We start from the raw sequence: 20,592 nt of genomic DNA on the forward strand, positions 1-20,592 counted from the left end.
TTTTTACTGTTGTAATTTTCGATACTTATTCCAAGGAGAAACAAGTGGATGAAAATCGAATAAGAATGTAATAAGGATATTAATTTACAGAAGTTTGATTTGTAATCATAACATGATTACCTCAGATGGTGTACAAATCTGTGATTCCTTTTTGATTTGGTGGTGTTTGCTAGCATTAGCATTATTCAGAAGCTCACTCAGTGCTTCTGTTGCAAATGAGACAATGCTATGGGATACACTGTGCGTTATGCTTCATAAAATGAAAATAATTGTGCAGGTTACGTTAACTAATCTTGACATTTCAAGCTTTCTAATTAATTACTTACTAACTGTTCTAGGGTTAAATCCCAAATAGATTAAAACGGAAAGCTAGTGCACTATGTGCTGTAGGGTGTATGGTCACTGGTTCCACGCAAAAACTGTTGCTCTTGATTAAGAGTTAGAGAGGGATTTGGGATTCAGCCTTGTGTTAAAAGCTAGTTAGCGCTGTAGCACGCGTTTGCCATGAAACACACCATGGACGCTTAAGAGGCAATTAGGAAAAATTTTAGAGAAAGTGTTGTTTAAGATGACATAACATTATCATATGTTTTTTTTTCCTGGTGAAAGTGCTTCTGTGTGTGTGTGTATATATATATGGCAATTTAGTGTGGCAATTTAGTGTGTATCATTTAATATAATATAATATAATATAATATAATATAATATAATATAATATAATATAATATGTAATATTTAACATAATACATATAAAAATGTCTTATATTAAATAATACATTTCCATATATAGGAAACCAGTGGTTATATTTATTAATATGTTGCAATATGAATGGATCATGTATGGATATTAATATCTATTAAAACATTATTAAACCTTTTTGCATGTTTAAGAATAACACACACACTTTTACTTTGTCTGTGTGCTCTCATTAATGCCTATAAAGTCCATTTTGTTTGAACAACATATAAGTATATTGTAAAAATATAAAGAAATAGATATATTTAATCAAATTCAATATATTATGAAGTATATTGTTAAATAAAAAATTACATACATTATGATATGCATTTAATTTTTTTTAATATATTTAATATAATATACTTTTTAATATACGAAAAACGGCAATTCCCTATGTGTTCTTTATTATATTGTAATATATTGCAATATATTATTCTGTATATTGTGAATAAATTTCTGAATATTAATATTTTTTCCGTTAATTATAAGTTATTATCAGTTAGTTTAGCAACAAGAAATATTAACAATATAATTTTTTTTACATTTATTAGTGGATCAAAACATTAAATTGTTTAATATATTGACAGTTTTATATAAATTTTTGTAAGGGTTAAATGTGGGTTTTGGCACTTTTGACTGTCCAGAAGTAAACAGGACTGTGACAAACAGATGTCATCAGGTAAAAAAGGTCTACAGTCTATCTGCACTACTAAAATGATGAAAGGAGTTCTCTTTATCTATCAGCCAATCACGTAAAGAAATTAAACTAATTAAACAATTTTTCTTGAATAGAAGAAGCATTGATTGGATAGAACAAGTGCCAAAGTTAGAAGTCAACACTGCCAAATAGGGTAATGTAATAAAAATTGATGCAGTGAGCTGATAATTGCATCATGTATCATCTGTTACTGTACATATTCACTCCTCATTTAGATAGCAACATCCAATACCAGATGATAATACTGTATGTGATGAAAGTTAAATATATTTCATTACACTAATAAATCAGCAACATGAAATAACAGCAATTTCATAATTACACATTTCATAATTTCAAAAAATGACATACAAAGTGTCTGACCTAAGTGAGCTAGCAGGATGAGTGAGTCATTATAAAACAAGCTCAAGGTGCCATGATTTTTGCACACAAAAAGGTATTCTCAAGCATGGATCAGTAAGACAAGCACACAAAGTAACAAGTGCATTTCCTTTTTCTTACTCAGCCCGTTGCTTGTGAGTCAAGGGGCAATTCATGGCATAGTTTTTAATGATCGGGCTCTCTGATACCGCACTCAGGTCGGTTCTCCTCGTATTCTCTTTTTTTTTTTTTCTTCTCCTCGTATTCTCTATTAAAGATGCCTTTTAAATCTTATAATGCTTAGCAAGCATAAAGACGTCATTGTTACCAACAGATGGCAAGACACAACAAGAACAGAGTTCTTAAAAAAAAAATATTCCATGGCATCTATGAATGCTTACTATTAAGTACCCATTTTGCTATTGGTATTAATATCAGTGTCCATGAGTGCCAAAAACATGTACCTCATCCTCATTAAAACAGTGCATTCCTAATTCAAATACTAATTAAACAAGTGCCTGTTAAATTCAGTACATATTCTCCAAACTGTATCCAGTAGGAAACCTAAAAATAGGTGTGACCTCATTGTATTATAGCAGTAAGGAGCAGATTGTCTTACTTTTAGAAAGAATGTCATCCCAAACCAGTTTATAGGTATTTCATTAAATCTTATTTTTATATGTACAGCACTGCACATTAGGAAATATATGCATAGGTGCTTCTTTACACACTAGGAATCCATATAGGTAGCATATATAAAGATAACTGTACTGGATATACACACACAAGCAATAAATAGGCAGAAAAATATCAGAAATATACATTTAAATTCATATCACAATGTTTGAAGATGTTTCTTTATGTATGTATATTTACTAGAAGAACTGTGGATGGTTCCTCAAGACTGTATATATGCAATTTATTGGCTGCAAAAATAAAATCTCAATGAAAATAACGGGGGGAGACAATTCTATAAATAAATGTAATACAAGGGGCGGTCATAAAATTCTTATTATTGATAAGAAAAAATAATGTAATGAAAAAGGCTGTTGGTCGTTAGCTTAGTCCTTCTCTACATATCCTCTACCTTAAGCAAGACACTTCTCCAAACAATGGATGAGCTGGTGGCCTTCTTTTTGGCTCTTAAGGAAAAGTTACACCTCTGGAATCACCTCGTCATCGTCAAACGCCTGCCAAGAAGTGGTTTCTTTAAGTGATGAAGGAGGGAGAAGTCACTCGGTGCGAAGTCGGAGGAGTAGGGGGAGGTAAGGTACAATTTCATCGTTTCATGAGCTGAATGCGCTGCCGCGTGATCATGAAGAAGGCGGACTTCAATTGTTTTAACCAATTTTGGTTTTGACCAAATATTTTTATTTTTTCATACGAACCACTCGAAAGCTTCAAAAAGGTAAAAAATGTAGACATTATCTAAGGTTTGTTAAGGTTTTTAAAACAAAAAGAACTATTTCTGTCCTGTCTCTCTACTTCAAATTACAGTGGAACCTCGGATTACGAGTAACGTGGTTTACGAGTGTTTTGCAAGACGAGCAACAATTTTTAATAAATTTTTACTTGAAAAACGAGCATTGTCTTAGTTAACGAGCACCGAGTATCATGTTTCACGCATGCGCTTCTTGTTTTAACAACGAGCGTTACGTCATCACAAGTGAGCCAACGGTTTTTCTCTCTTGCAGCAGCAGAATTGTAGGTAATCGTCTCTCCTGCTGGGTGAATACACACACACACACACGCTGTGTGTGTGTGTGTGTGTGTGTGAGATGTGCAGGTGCGCGCGCACACACACACACACATTAACGGAGAGACCGTTTTTAAAACCGTTTAAAAATTAGCAAGTAACATCGCTAGTCACACTCGCGTGAGTGCATACTAACGGGATTACTACTGTAAAGTAAAACAACAACAACAACAACAAAAATTAAACAGCTCCTCACCTTTGAAAACAGTCGCGACTGAGAAGAGTTTGTGTGTTTATTTGGCAACCTGAGAGAAGGGGAGCTGTAAAGCCGAGACCTATCGTCTCCCCTGCTGGGTCTTAGTGCCTGCAGTGTTTTTGAGTGTGTGTGTTTGTGTCTATGTAAGGCAGAGAGTTTGTGTGTTTGTTTGGCAACCTGAGAGAAGGGGGCCGTAAACGCGAGCGAGCCCCCCTTCAGCCCCCCTCCTCTCGGGTTGCCAAATAAACACACAAACTTCTCTCTGTCGCGATTGTTTTCAAAGGTGAGGAGCTGTTTAATTTGTTTTTTGTTGTTGTTGTTTTACTTACAGCAGTGATCCTGTTAGTATGCGCTCACGTGAGTGTTACTAGGAATGTTCCTTGCTAATTTTTAAATGGTTTTAAAAACGGTCTATCCGTTAATGTGTGTGTGTGTGTGTGCCTGCCCGCGCGCACATTTTACACACATACACTCTGCATGCACAAACGAAAACCCTTATCTGTCGGGGTTTAATTTTACATTTTTTTAAGGTAAAGTACAGGTTAATTTGTTTTATTTTTACTTTATATTTTGTATTAATTATTTTTATGTATTTATTTTTTGGGGCTGTAGAACGAATAATTTAAGTTTCCATTATTTCCTACGGGAAAATTAAATTTGGTTTACGAGTGTTTTGGAATACGAGCCCACTTCCGGAACGAATTAAGCTCTTAATCCGAGGTTCCACTGTATCTTATACTATCATTTTCCTAATAGTTATGCTCAGTCCTTGACCCTGTTCTAGTTAGTTACCTAACCTTGTTAAGTGTTATGTGTTTATAAATACGAGGGACGTACAAGTCAAACCTGGACGTTGATTGTGCAGAATAACATACAGTAACAGATATAAAAGTAAAAAAAAAATCCATTTCTTTATATACACACACAAGCACTTATCCCAGGACTCCACTAGTGCTCGATAGCACCGGAGCCATGATCAAACTACCTGCTTCACGTGTGAAACCCTGACCCCACTAACTCATTGTATGGCCTAAACATATGGAAATGGACTCCCAGCCGAGTTCCTGGAATGTGCAAGTGGTGTTGGTGAATGATTATATGTACAGTTTCCACAGACAGATGTGTCTCTTGGCAACCAGTGGTGTCAAACGTATTCACATTCATTACTTGAGTAGAAGTATAGATAGTAGGGTTTAAAAAGACTTCTTTAGAAGTATTAATTCAAGCTTTTTACTCAAGTAAAAGTGTAAAAGTACTGGTTTAAAAAATACTTAAAGTATGAAAGTAAAAGTAATGTGAGGGGGAAAAAGCATTAAGGATAAAAGCTTAGGCTGTGCCACGGGTCTATATACTGCACTAACACCTCATAAAAAAAAAAGAAAAATGTGTTGTTGTTTTTTGTTGTATTTTTTTAACGGCCATAGTGATTTGGGATACTGTATATGGCAATTGAAAAGAATGTATTTTAGTACAATGCAAATACATTAAAAAAACATATTTGTGTACTACTGAGCATTAACATGTTTTATGGAGAAGAAGATATGATAACTAGTTGCCTATAAGTATTTTAATGGTGCAAAAAGTCAAACTTCAGAGGCATGTCATCGGTAACCTTTATTGGAATGTAAATGTACATCCAAGCTTAGCTGCAGGAATCTGTGAGGGCAACATACAAGAAAATTAGTGTACCCAGGGCAGGCTTAGTAACAATTACCCTTGTATGGTTGTCTACAATAAACATTAGTGCTGTCAGAATGAAGGATTAATTCAAATGCTTAAAATAAATTTATAAATAAATAAAAAAAAAAAAAAAATTATATATATAAAAAAAATTATATATATATATATTCGTCCCACAAGCCCCGCCCCCAATAACGTGCCTCCCTCTGTTATTCCTGCTGTTATACCCCTATCTCACCTATGCGATTTGACTATGAGAGGACGGCGCGCAGAAAGATGGAAACCTAATCACAGTGCAAAAACTTGCAGTGAATCATGATAAACCGTACTTACAGCCACCGCGCGAAACCGCGTAGGTGAGTTACTGATATTTAATAGTTGACAGATTATGGGCCAAACTTCGCTAAGTGATGATGGTAAAATAATTATAAAGGTCTTGACTACAACAACATCACAAAGGAGTTTTCATTTTCTGCAATGGAAAAGTACTCTAACTAGTTACTTTTATCAGAAAGTAACGCAATAATGTAACCGATTACCTTTTAAAAACAGTACTTTTGTAATGTAATTAGTTACTTTAAAAAGTAACATCCCTCAACACTGCCACTTATTGAATTCCTTCCAAGCAACCTTAGCTTGGATTGTCATTTATGGATTTCATTCATAGTTTGCTCCATTCAAATGAGTCTCATTGCCGTACTGTGACTGAAGTCTTCTGTACAGTAAATGTCAATCAGTCTTATGTCTTCATTCATAAGAAATTTCATCACTCTGATTTAGAAGTCCCGGTTTAACTTTAACGCCCCACATACAATTAATTATTTAAGCTATTATTAAAAGTTTATTGTGTGTTATGACATAATTTACCACAATATAAATATTATATTGTCATATCACCATGCCTTCCTCTTAACTTCTGACAATTTGCAGTTGCCAAAGCACAATTACACAACACAGCTCATGCTAAGCCAGTGCTACATTGAGCGCTTACTCCAAAGTTTACTGTTCCAACACATCCAGAACTGCTTTGTTTTTGGTTACGATGAATTCATTCGTATCAAAGGTTTTTCTGACATAATGATTCACATTCAAATGCCAAAAAAATATGAGGGAGCATTTCTTATTTATCTGTTCCTGTTCTTTTTTACAGACTACCAGAACCTAGAGTATGTCGGAGACACCAAGTTGCTGCATACTGTCATGTACTTTTTATGTTCGATCTGTCTAAGGATCCACAAAATGGTCCTGCTGGTGTTAAACCCCTGGTGACTGCCTGTTCCAACAGATATTTAGGGTCTCTGGAAAGCAGCCTTTTATGTGAATCTGGGGTTAACATAATGGGTTCTAGGTCGTCAGCCTACACTCTTTCCATATGAGATATGAGAGACAAGTTATATAAGAACCGTGGATTACTGGTTTTAGAAAAGGTTTAAATTTTTGTTGTCGACACACACCAGCTTCCGCATTTACCCAAAAGGAAGTTGTCCATAAAAGATGTACTGTACAGTATGCATTAATCTCCACTATCATTTAAAACATTACCTTAAAGTCTACTTACATTGTTTTTTCTAGAGATATTGTTTCCCGAAGGATTTTTGTTCACCTTTTTTGGCTTTTTGGGGTCTTACCATTCTTAAAAACTCGTGAAATTTGGCAGACAGGTTCGATTCTGCTGCCATTAGGATGCCTGAGAGTCTGTGCCCCGAGCGTGGCTCCGATACCTCACACGAGATATTGCTGCATACAGTAGCTCATATACCCTTGCACGTATGCAGGCAAAACTTGGTACACATGTAGATGTGTACTCATTGAGCTGAACACATTTCACATTGCATGTCATGGGCTCAACTCAACAAAAAGTCAGATATGTTGTGTCGTTTGCCAAAATGCACCTAAAGAAACTGATATACTCTTCCTAGGAAATTTATATGATCACCACCAGACCAGGCAGATGTGATTTTAAGACATAAGATATTTTGATATCATAAACGGGTCAGCAGTGATGAAGCCTCAACTTGGGGGATTATTTTAAGTGACATCACATTGAGTGACATCATAGTGTGATGCTTTTTTTTAGCATCTGGGGCTTTTTGGAGATCTGTGGCTGTGAATTTGTGAATTTGTTTTCATTCAACCACAAAAGCTTTCGAGATATCAGGTACTGATGTCATTGGGAAAGAATCACAAACGAGTTTGATGGACAGGTGTCTACAAATTTTAGGTCACAAACTGTATGGTCATGCACAGTGGGGTCTAAGACCATATTAAAACTGAAAAAATAAACAAAAAGATTTATAGTCTCAATTAGGTTTTTTTGTTAGTTTTTAATAACGTAAACTTACGTATATAATGTTTAAAATGCTGCACAATTTCTCAGTCACTATTAAATTTAAGTAGACGTTTTACATTGGTCGAGACAACTTCTTTGTTCAAAAGGTCAGATTTAGATCCATAAGTCTAATCACTTCCACACTACTGAAGCACATCTTCAGACAAAATGCCAATGGATTTGATCTAGCATGGATCATCAAATCAGGTTTTACATAAACCTATAGAATCTTGGTCAAGGGGACCAATTTTGCTAAATTTACTTTTTTGAATCATTTTTAGTCATTCACATGGGTCTCCAGTGTGTGTGTGTGTGTGTATATATATACAACCAGCCTTGCAATTTGTTCTTGTCCTGTTAGCTTATTGGACTTTGCTGTTTTGTGGAAGGGCGTGGCTAAGCAGTAGGTCATTTACATAAACACTAAAACAGCAAATTTGGAGGAGGTATGAAATAAAAAGAGATTGAGGTATAAAAAAAATTCATTATCTGAGGGTTATTTTAGCCGGAGCACACACAGACACACCTGAAACCTATGAAAACAAGTTAAAGAAATTATTAGTGATCTCAGACTCTTATACTCCATAGTATTTCACCAGAGATAATAAAGATATTCAAGTGTTTTTAACTATGGATAATTGGACAACAAGGACTCACCGTCCAGCCACCCCCTTCAGCGCTCATGTCACAGTAAACCTGGAAGCCTGAGGGGAAGTGTATGGGAAAGATTGAGTAGATCCCGTCTTCATGCTGACCACTAGCATAGATGTCACTGCAGTCTCTTGGTCTGCCTGCAAAAAAAAAAGAAATAAAGCGTCAGCATCATTGTCATTATCATTATCATAGCCAGACTTGGTGAAAAAAGTGAACATTAATGAGTTGGCAAAAAGAAAAAACTCCACAGAGAGCGATGGATCATTACTATCAGATGTTTGGGGACCGCAGGATGATCGACTAATGAAATGTTTCCTTACCCTCTCCACTGGAGCAGCCCCGGGGCCGGATGCCGCTACGCACTGGGGCCCTTTGCAAGTCTGCCTTCAGGAACACCTTCGTACTGCCGGGTTCCTTCTGCATGGACTCGAACACGTCACTCATCGTGTTCATGACCTTCATCATGTTACTTTGACTCTCGGACAACAGCTGAAGCATGAGAGAGTGAGAAAGAGAAAGAGAGAGTGAGAGTTTTCTTGACATTCAAGTGCTAGATTTAATGCTGATTTCTAATATATATAATAGAGTTTCTTGTGTTTTAGGCAGCAGGAAATGTGAGTCAGATCTGCAGCAGGACCTGTAAAAATCCTCATCTTCAATTACCAGTGATTGTTTCAGAATGCCCTGACATGTGAAAAGCTCCAAGCTCTCCAGGGTGCTGTCTTTGTGTCTGTGTGTGTGTGTTAGAGTACCAATGACAATAATGCCAGCTCATGCACTGATCACCTTGTGAAGAAGCCAGCATGGATTCATCTCACACACACACACACACACACATCTTTTACATTACCATGGCAACCATGCTTACCTGTCATTGCTAAAGAGGATGGCCCACTACTAGAAATTAAAAAAAGAAGAAAAAAACCTATGAATAAAACATGACAACCACAAAGGGAGAGGCTGTATGCTCTCACTGGTTGATGATCGTCCTCCTCAGCCTGAATGTGTCATCCTACACACACTAGCTAACGGTATACTCGAGGATTGACATTCCCAAGTAGAGCATTGGCTTGTAATGCAAATCTACAAAGGAACGTTTCCTCTCATGTACAAGTGTAGCACAAGTTATCAGTGTCCATTCGAGTCTGCAGTAGATATAAACCCAAGCTGGATGTGGCCTCAAGCAAAGATTTTTTTTCTTTTTTTTAAATAAATATGAACCCTAGTACTATGTCCCCTTTAAACCACTAGGAAAAAAAACAACTAAAGGTAAAACTACAGTACCAGCTCTGATATTTCCTCAGCCTTATATTGCATAAAAGTTGTCACGTGCATGTTAAGCACATAAAGAAAAAGAAAAAAAGGAAAGGAAACATAAAAAAAGTACAGTACATGTAACAGAAGTGACATCTATTAACACTTCTGCCTTAATAATACATAGTAACGTCAATAGCACTGTCTGATTCGCCTCAAGAAACTATCTAACTAGAAGTACAGTTAAACCTTTGATTGCAAGCGTAACTTGTTCTGGAAAGATGTTTGTATTCCAAATCACCAGTATATCAAAGTGACTTTCTCCCACGAGAAATTATGGAAACTTGGATGATTCGTTCCACCACCCAAAAATATTCATCTAAAAATTATTTACACAAAACATAAAGTAAAAATAAGACAAATTAACCTGCACCTTTAATAATAATTAAAGATAAAGTTAGATGAGAGAGGGGGTGGGACGATTTGTAGGACGATTTTCACACACGTGCACGTGCAAAAACACACACAAACACACTTATGCAATCACTGCTCTGTCTGCAAACTTATTTAACAAGGATCCTCTCCAAATACACTTGCCTTTGCCTCCTTTTTAAGAATTTCGCAGAGATATATTGTGGCATTCTCATTAAACAGATTCATCTCATACCCACACTGCTACAGCCTCCCCCCCCCCCTTTTTTTTCTTCCTTACAGAAGCCGTTGTTGCAGTACAGTTACTAAAGAAGTGACTAAACCTAAATTAAACTTACTAAAGAGTGACCCTTGGACATAAAATAAAAAAGGTAAATGCATGAAAAGAACCATTTGCTCGGTTGTGATCATACAACTCTGAGCAGACAAAGCGTATGCTCTCTACTCGTATGTGAAGACCTCGCTCTTTTATCAAGTTAGTATTAATTAAAAAGTTTTGCTCGTCTTGCAAAACGCTTGGTACTCGCAATCCGAGGTTCCACTGTTTTTCTGATTGTCCACTTCTACTAAATATTTATTTAATATGATTTACCTTGGCCTGAACATGAATTCAGTATTAAAATCTACACAATGTTCTATATTTAGGCGATCTTGGCACTGTTCAATATGTGCTAAAAGCTCAGCTTTAACAAAGCGCAATCTTGAGTCAAGAAGGTGGCTACAGGAGTATTTAACATATTATATATAATTATCAGATAGGCATGTAAAATCCAGTGCGAGGGGTAATAGCTTGGTGACTCAGACTCTTTTTGTTCATAGAAAAATGATTAATACAAAATATAAAGAAAAAATAAAACAGATCAACCTGCACTTTAATTTTGAAAAGAATTTGGTGTGAAGGAGACGAGAGAGAGAGAAAGGAGAAGGAGGAGGACGGGGTTCAGTGTTGCCAACTTATCAACTTTGTCTCTACAGTATGTTTAGCGAGTATTCGGACCTATCTCACATTTTTAAAAAGGCGACAAATCTAGCGACTTTTCCTGGACTCTAGACTTTTGGAGGTTTTGATGTGTCCGTATATGTTTTATTAATATATATATTATGTTTTTTTTTATTTTTTATCTCTGCCAGAGTGTCTCTTTTGCCGGTTCCAAACACAGATAAAGGAGGAGAGTTGGAATTGTGTGTCAGGGTTCACCAATAGAGGGCACTGTTTTGTTTTGTAGTTTTTGTTGGTAGACTCGGTTTCCCAGAAGGCACCTTGGTCAGGTGATGAGGGTGCTCACCTGAACGAGGTAGCTCATTAGTTATGTTATAAATAGCTGGTTGTTCTGGGAAACTGGGCCGGGCATTATTATGGGTTCTGTTAAGGGAGTATTTGGTGTGTCTGGTTATGGTTTGTTTAGTTTAGTTAAGTTAAGTTTGTATCTGTCCTGATTTAGTATGTCTCTGAGTCTTCTAGCAGGATTAGCCTCTAGGAGAATTAGTCTCTTGTGTATTTACCCTCGTGTGTAAGTTATTAGTCTTTATATCTACTAACCATGGAACTACTACTGTAACTTGCTTAGCTCATTGTCTGTCTGGTCTCCTAGTCTGATAAGAGCTTAATCTGTTTAGTTACTTACCTGTTTAGCCACTAACCTTTATAGCTCTTAGTCTGTTTCATACCTAGGCTGCTGTGTACCTAGTCCCTGGCTACTAGACTGTTTAGCTACTATCTAGCTTAGCAGCTAATGTGCATAACAGCTAGTAGGCCTAGCCAAGTCTGTCTTGTCCGTTTAGCCCCTTGCATGTATAGTCCCTTGTGTTTTGTCCTAAAGTCTGTTTAGTGTCTTGACTGGTTTGTATCTCTTGTCTGTATTGTATTAGTTTGTATCCATATTCTGTGTATTAGTTGATGATTGGTTTTGTTTCTAGCATGCTCCAAAATAAGGCCAACCTCCTTTGTTCATGTTTTGTTTGGTTTTATCATATCATTAAAAGACTTTATTTAACATTCCCTTTGCGTCTATGCCTTGCCAATATCAAGCCCACAGGCCAAGACCTAACAGGACGTGACATAAAAAAAAAAAAAAAAAATCTTATTTTTCAAAAAAAAAAAACTAACATTAACTAACACTAGCTTCTATGTTCCTTTGGTATTTTATCAATTTTTTTCTATTCTATCTAATTTTATTACATAATAATGATAAAAAACCTAGTGTTACATGCACTGTTAAGCTACCTCAGACGTGTTATAGCACTTGCATGTCATTGTTCTTTTTTTTTTTTGTGCTTTATTTGAAAATTCATTCAATAAAGCAGGATATTCATTCAATAAAGGTTCATTCATATACAGTAAAACCTTGGATTAAGAGCATCGTGGTTTGCGAGTGTTCCACAAGACAAGCAAAGATTTTTAATACCTTTTAACTTGAAAAACGAGCAAGTCTTGGTTTTACGAGTACCAAGTATCATGTATCCTGCATGCGCTTCTTGTGATCACAACTGTGCCAATGGTTTTTCTCTCTTGTGCTGCAGGATTGTGGGTAATCGTCTCCCCTGATGGGTCTTAGTGTGCGTCTCTCCCTGGTATAATCAACATTTGTGCATGTGTGTACTGTTTACTATAACACTCTGACCATGTGTGTGTAAAACACTTTATTTTGTGTTTGTAAGCTGTGTGTACAGCGCAAAAGTAGAAAAAGTGATACTCTCACAAAATGGGAGTATTTAGGGAAGACGGAAGTGGTTGTATTGTACCATCAAAAGACTGATTAAATTGCATAATCAAGCTCTGTTGGTGAGCTGATTTCAGTTAAAACGAGTCATATATATTCAATTAGAAATTTAATTGGTAAATATTAATTAATTTAATAATCTTTTAATTGCCTTCCCAAGTTTTTATTGTTTTACAACTCTTTTGGACTGTTATGTTGTACTCGTTGGAATGTAGTTTTCAGATTGTATAAAATTTTTATGGATTAGTGATTACATTCTACTACCTCATTCAGCTCATGCAACATGAACACTCATAAGGACCTTATCATGTAATTTCAGTGATTAATTTGGTAATTGGGCTGGCACGGTGGCACAGCGGGGACGCTTTGCCACTTCACAGCTCCGAGGACGTCAGTTTGATCCTGAGCTTGGGTCCTGTCTGTATGGAGATTTGCATGGTCTCTTTCTGATTGTGTGGGTTTCCCTCATGCTGTCCAAAAATATTCAGCTACTCTAAATTGCTTCTAGGTGTGAATGAGTGTGTGGATGTGAACGTGTGTATGTGTGTGTATGCCTGGTGTGCTGCAATGGACTGGCGTGAATTCTATCGTTTTCGTCCAGTGTGTCCCGGGTAGGTTCCAGAGCCACCGTGACGCTGGCTGGGATACAGCAGATCGACTGAAAATGAGCGAATGTGTTATGTAGTGATTATGGGACTTGGTTTAATGCCATTCTTTGGATGCCATGTGTGCTTCAAGTGGGTCCCAAAAACATTTTGGGCTTCCAAATATACACCAATGGAGCACAGAGGTCCGATCTCGATCCATCAAATGCCACTCGTACAGGTTAAATTCCAGTGAAAATCCCAACAGAGTTTTTGTTAATTAATGTTTTTTTTTGTTTTTTTTACTAACAACCAAACCAATTAAAATGTGTAACCTGTTTATCCTGGGGCATCAGATATGCACAGTTAATGGGCCAAATCTTTAAATGCTGTGTTAAAAACTAAAGCTAGATTTAGACAAATTTCATTGCAATTAAGGTCTCGGATCTCCTGTGCTTGCGTTATAGCTGCTGTTTACAGATAAAGCCTGCTTTGATATCTGCTCTGTAATTGGACTCGTTCAATGATGGTCACTGCTTCTCCGTGAACATGGTGGTTGAGTCACATTCATTAATCATAGGCACATTTAAAGATGCTTTTTTTTCCCTCTTGCTTTTTAACATAGTGGGCATCTGAGTGTGGAAAAAAAACAAAGACATCATTCACTGGAAAAAAAAGAAGATTAATGATTACAACAGCATAAAAAAAAATTGAATAGAAAATAGCAATCCATTGCCAAACAATCAAGAGCAGAAAGAGGAGATTTATGCATTATATTAGGCCTTTTTTATTATATTTTTTAAGATGCAACATTTTGAACAGGAAATTGTCAACATAGTGATTGTCGTTTTGGGTGTCATTTGTGCTTCGATTTTGATTTTGCCCTGGAAAAAAAAAAAAAAGTTTTGCACTTGTCAAACATGTGAAATGAGGGGGTAGGTTAATATGAGGTTTTACTTCATCATGACAAGTAAACACATAATTATAGATGTTTTCCTCTGAATACAAAAGACTCCTTCTCGACTAGCCGTTGCATCATCGCATTGCAGCTATTACACTGATTTCTAAAAGTTGCTAGTTGCAACCCATATTATCGTGGGTTTGCAGCGTTCAGCTTTATTGTATTAAAACCCTAAGGGCTGTGGTAAATGAGAGGTTGAAGACATTTGCTACATTGATCCTTCTCTGTAGCACGCCATTATAAAACCTGAGTTTCCCAGTGTCTCTAAAAAAAAAAACCCTGCCAGGTTTCACATGGTCTAAATTTATAAGCGGTTTATATAAGTTGGAACGAGGAGATTGAAAATAGTCGAGTTGGTATAATGCAGTGCCAGGGCTTGCACTCAATCTTCAAAATTAGTCTCACTGTTGTCAAAATGTTCCTTGAGTTGATCAGCAGGACCGCCTGAGGCTGATCAAGCCTGCAATGCTATTGTCAGAGTGCAAAGTCTGCTTTTTTTGCCTCGAGAATTAACATTCCAGTTCAATAGTGATTGGCGTGACAGCAGCGGTTTTTACAGTCGAAAAAAGTTCAGACCAACTTTAAATGTATATTTTTATTTGTGACTATGTGCCACTAATTTTAGTCAGGCGAGAGAAGCGGCTTTGCCGGGAGATCAGGGAAAGTGTCAGTGTGGATTAATTTCAGCATGATGGAAGGGAAGGGGGAAAAAAAACTGCTTGCTTTTCACTCCTTCAAGGGAAAGGGCAAAGACTTGTTGTCTTGGTGAAACAGGTTCCTCACTAGGCAGCAGAAAGGACAGAAAGGGTTTGAGTCACCAAGCAATTACCCCTAGCACTGGATTTTTTTCGCTCTGTTAATTAACCATAGAATATGTTAAATACTCCTGCAACCACCTTCTTGACTCAAGACTGTGCTTTGTTAAAGCTGAGCTTTAAGCACATATTGAGCAGTGCCAAGATCGCGTGAATCTAGAAGATCATTACTGTATGTAGACTAATCTTTATGGTCAGGCCAAGGTGAATCATTTTAAATAAATATTCAGTAGAAGTGGACAATTAGAAAAACAGTAAACCTTGGTTTGCGAGTAACTTCCTCTATAAATGTATCTTCATAAATGAGCCAGATTTTGACATACAAGTAACGCATACACTTTGTCTGCGAAGCATGTGATCACAACTGAGCCAATGTTTCTTCTCTCGCAACCACTGCGGGATTGCCGGATTTCTCATTTTAAAGATTAATAGGAATCTTTATTAATAATACATTTCCCCGTATTTGTTAAAAGATTTGCATTTACATTCACAAATTTTTCACAGGGAACAACCAACAACTATACAGCATGAATGCTTATGATATAAAACGGTGGTTGATGCATTCATGTTAGCTACTCAACAAAACATTAGTGTATTACCTGTGTGCGATACCACATTATTTGATAGCCGGGTTAGCAAATGATATTGATTAACACAAATTCGACCCTCATTACAATGACTAGAATATGCATTATCAGAAAAGAAAAAGTGCAATAATGTTTTATGGTAAACAACATCCCATGTGTGAGAGAGTAAAATTTTTAATTAAAATCGTTAGTCATAACAATTGTATTAATTAATCCAAGATGCTACATAGTAGTAAAATAGCAATATATGTTTGCAAGCAGGGAATCATTAAAAAAAAAAAATGATATTAAAATGAGCTCGTATATTGTAATAGAACATTTCTCCGTCAGGGTATTTTTCTTCTGAGGGTTGAAACTTTTCCACTGACGTTAAAAGTAAGTGTGATAATCGCTCCACACAACACAACAGCCTTTCTTTACTTTCACATACAGTATGACACATAGTGAAACTGGAGCAGCGTTATTAAAGTTAGGGAACTTAATGGGGCTTTCTGCACTTCCTTTCCTTTATGTTTCCAGGGAGTGAGGGGAAGGAATGTTAAACGAGGCCAGAGTCTTCAGGTAACTTTAATGATCCAGAGATTGTGCAAAGTCAGAAGATTGCCACAGACAGAGACGGTATAAAAGTAGAAACTGGTGTCTGCTTGAAATATAAATGAGGGTGTATTATGTATAATGTCTAAAAAAAAAAAAAAAAAAGACAGTCACCTTCTTGGTAAAAAAAAAATTCCTAGTTATGCTACACAATAAAATATCTTGGCCTGCAAAACAAAAAAGGAATCCAAATACCACTGAATACCTAGACTTTTATATAAGAGTTTAATGGCCGGTGTTGGCAAATGCATGGTCAAATCCTGTTGATCATTTTATAATTTTAAGGTATCTCCCTATTCCTATTTCATATGTAAACAACCTTTTAAAGTTTGTTGCCAATGTGGCCACCAAATAAACCAAATTATCTGTTTTTGGCTTTACAGATGACTAAATGTTAATAGCACTCAGAACATCAGCAATTTCTTTTACTGTAAATCCGATGAGCGGTCGACATACAAAGAAAGGTCAAAGGTGGATAATTCCAGTGAAACACCCAGATTTCAGGTTAACGGTTACAAAAAGCCCCTTAACTAAGGCTGAGTGGTGTATCAACTATTTAAGGGACACTGATTTATACTGTACATAAGACAATAACATATGGAACATATGTGTGTTCAAGTCAAACTGGTACTTTTGATAAGTGCAAAAAAGGAACAGCATAGAGTAAATGTTCCCTTAATTTCTCTATATAATCCATGTGTTCATGTGCAAACCCCATGTTTACGACTTGTGCTGCTATAGTGATAGCAAGAATAGACAGGGCATGTGTAAAAAAAGATGCATATAAACAGCTATTTTTTATGGTTTAAACCATAAAATATACTCACAAAACACTTTGATTTTATTTCAAACTTAGCTTAATACATTACCCTAAAAAATATACAGTACCATACGGCTGTTTTTCTCAAAGTGCTAGAATTAAATTATATATTGCCAGGAAAAAAAGTCATAAAATTTGCGGAGGATGTTTGCGGTTTTCAAAAAAAAAAATATTAATTAGGTTCTAAGGAAAAAAAAAACCTGAACATAAGTGTGGGCAAAAATTCCCCCACGGTGTTGTGAAAGACTCATTGCCAATTATCACAAAAACACTTGACTGCAGTTGTTGTCACGAAGGATGGCACAACCAGTTATTAGGTTTAGGGGGCAATTAATTTTTCACACAGGGCCAGACAGCAAGTTTTGACAGATTTTTTTCCTTTAATAAATAAAATCATTATTTAAAAACAGCATTTTGTATTTAATCGGTGTATCTTTGTGTTAATCTGTGCTGGTTCAAATAGGCCAAATAGGCCTGGTTTAAAGGGAGGCCTGGATTACTCAGGTGTAATAATTATGGAAAGAAAAAAAAATCAGGAAGGGTCAAACACTTTTCACGGGATTGGAATCACCAGGGACCAGGCAATATTATCACGATACATTCAATATTTATTGTGATTCTGTTAGTATCACAATTTTATATATTTTCCGATTTGATATGCAAATGTTTAAAGATTTGACTTTTCAGATTACGATTCTGAACAAACTTGACAAAGAATGCTGTGCTGCCTGCCAATCTGTGAAAAGTTTAGAGCACACCACCTGTAGGATCATAGAGGGACTGCAGCACATTATCACCTCAAATGTATAAAAAAATCTAAAACGAAAAAATGAAATAAAATGCAATACAGTAATTAGGATACTTACGAACAATCAAGTTACAATTTTCTGCGGATATGAAAGGACCATGGTTCAATCACGGAAGTAGCTCATGTGTATCGTACATGTGTATACGTATACACTGCATACATGCACCTGATACCAATATTTGCAATCATATACAATTTATTTAATGTAAAACTGAATGTATAGGATGTCTAAAGTCCGACATATAACATATGTGTGCATGTGGGGGTGCGAGAGAAATAGGTCGGCCTCACCGGTTTCAATGAATCAGTCCGGAAGCATTATGATAGAAAATAGCTGTCCTGTTAAACTGTCCCTATGGTGAATTTATTTATTTTATTTTATTTTAGAACTTTAGTAATCCCAAAAATAAATTACTTCTTCGCATAAGCCAGCATAGCTGGGGTCAGCCATAATACAGCGCCCCTGGAGCAGTAAGAGTTAAGGACCTTGCTCAAGGGTCCAACAGTGGCAACCTGGTGGAGCTGGGGATTGAACTGCCAATCTTCTGTAACTCAGTACCTTAACCCTTTGAGCTACCACTGCCCCTTACGAATAAGCCTAATTTCAGAACATCCTTAACAAAAAAGTCCAATACAGTGGAAAACAGCTCAATATGTATATAAAACAGAGTGGAAAACAGAGACAAAATGGCACCCGGGAACCCTCTTGTGATTTAAAGGTGCAGAGACAGCATTTCACTGTGAAATTAATTGCCTCAAGCAAGATTATGTTTTTTGATACATGATGGCAGTGTGGAGAAAGAGCACAGATTTAGTCATATGGATTAGTACACTTTGCACTGTATATTCGTTTCAAAGGTGTATAAGACTCACTTTGTCAGACATAAAAAAAATCTGACTTCTGAATGTGCTCCCGGAATGGAACTCGTTCGTAAGTTGGTAGTGGGACTACCTATACATGAATTGCCACACAAAAGAATTATGATACCTTACTGATTCAATTTTCTGCCCCTCCTTCAATATATCATGTATTGATATTTAGCTTAAAAACACCAAGACAATATGTTCCGTCCTTATCGCCCACCCCAACGTACTAGCTCAACTTAGATAAAAACGATCTACCAAATTAATAAATAGTTTGAAACAGTTAAGTGTATACTTTCTGCATAGTTAACTTCCTGTATATTTATATCTTTCTCTTTCCTCAGTAATGACAATGTTTCTCCACCACCACCTCCTCATCTCCTCTGTATTATTCACATAGCCAAGACGCGGTTGGTGTCTGGCTATTATGCACAAAGCAGAAGCTGCACTCGCTAAAATGTAAATGTACAGCACTTGTGTGAATTTCCCTCGGGGGGTAAAAGGAAAAGTTTGACCAAAATTCTAAAATTAGCATCATGTGATTGAATCCATTTAAGACAAAAAAAAAAACCAACAGTCCAGATGTCCTTCAAGCAAACCAATTTCAAAGCTTGCCTAAGTAAATATAATAAATTATTAACCCAGAAGCACCACAGGGATTTTCAGGACGAGAAGGGTCATCACCACTTATAGAGTTTACTTATAGTGTTTACTGCGTGGCTGAGGAAATCTAACAAAAATACTATTTTAGTTCGCTGTCTGAATTCATCAAATGCTGATCTAAGTGGTTAGACACTTGGTCCCATCCGTCTCCCAGTCATCCGGTCAGGACTGAGACATCACTATTACAGGTTACACAGGTCCTTTTCTAAATCATCACCCTGCCCACTGAAATCACTAGGTTTGAAAGAGCACCTCTAGACAGAACTGCCTTTAGGTCACACTGAACAGCGCTTTAACACACGGTAATTCAAAGGCTTGTAATTTACCTGATTCGCCAATCTTGTATATATAAAAGCCGGAGAGAAGGAAAAAAAAACCTTGTGGCTCTGCGGGAGTTCAATCTGCAAGTCATTCATTACTGAATATTCATAATATGTTGTGACTCATAGAACCATAACTGCATCTGGACAAAGTAGGCATTTGTGGTTAAGCATAGCTTACAGTGAGGCCAACATACACCTTCACAATCTTAGCTACACTTCTTACAATTGATGCGATGCTGTGGATCAAGACTAGTCTTCTTCTCTGGACACAAGTTTCCAAATGCAGCTGTTTCAGATTCAACTATTAATTCATTTAGTACATGGTTTTTATCGAAATTGACTTACAATTGAACTGATACTGTATGTAGGGGTGGGCGATATGAACAGAACATAATATCTTGGTATTTTTAAGCTGAATATTACTATTACGATATGTTAAAGGTGGGACAGAAAATTGATTTAGTTATGAATCATGATTCTTTCATGTGCCAATTCACACATGTATTGCATTTTTAAACTTTTTTTTTTTTAACACAGATACTGTATGTCTGCATTTGAGGTGGCAATTCCCATAACGCAATCAGTTTGGCTTTCTGCACCACCAGTTAATGTGCAGGTTTCCGGCTAGAAGATGGGCTTTTTGTAGATAAATTTAGTCACTAAACTGGAAGAAATTCAGAGAATTTGGTTGTTAAAAGTTATTGAAGACCATTTTTTGAAGCCGGTATGGATGAG

The 20,592-nt window shown here is 36.4% G+C and overlaps 1 protein-coding gene across 2 annotated transcripts in view; it reads right to left on the reverse strand.

The window, feature by feature from the left end:
- LOC128530787 (fibrinogen C domain-containing protein 1-like) overlaps nucleotides 1–20,592 on the reverse strand; it is a 136,077-nt gene that overhangs the window by 64,560 nt on the left and 50,925 nt on the right. For both annotated transcript variants that reach the window (XM_053504914.1, XM_053504913.1), the window contains 2 exons: nucleotides 8,753–8,921; nucleotides 8,436–8,569 (listed from right to left, as the gene is read on the reverse strand). In XM_053504914.1, coding sequence (XP_053360889.1) covers nucleotides 8,436–8,569; nucleotides 8,753–8,921 — 303 coding nt within the window. The remainder of the gene's footprint in view (nucleotides 1–8,435; nucleotides 8,570–8,752; nucleotides 8,922–20,592) is intronic.

The sequence above is a fragment of the Clarias gariepinus genome, chromosome 9 (genome assembly GCF_024256425.1).
Source record: "Clarias gariepinus isolate MV-2021 ecotype Netherlands chromosome 9, CGAR_prim_01v2, whole genome shotgun sequence".
NCBI classification, from domain to species: Eukaryota; Metazoa; Chordata; class Actinopteri; order Siluriformes; family Clariidae; genus Clarias; species Clarias gariepinus.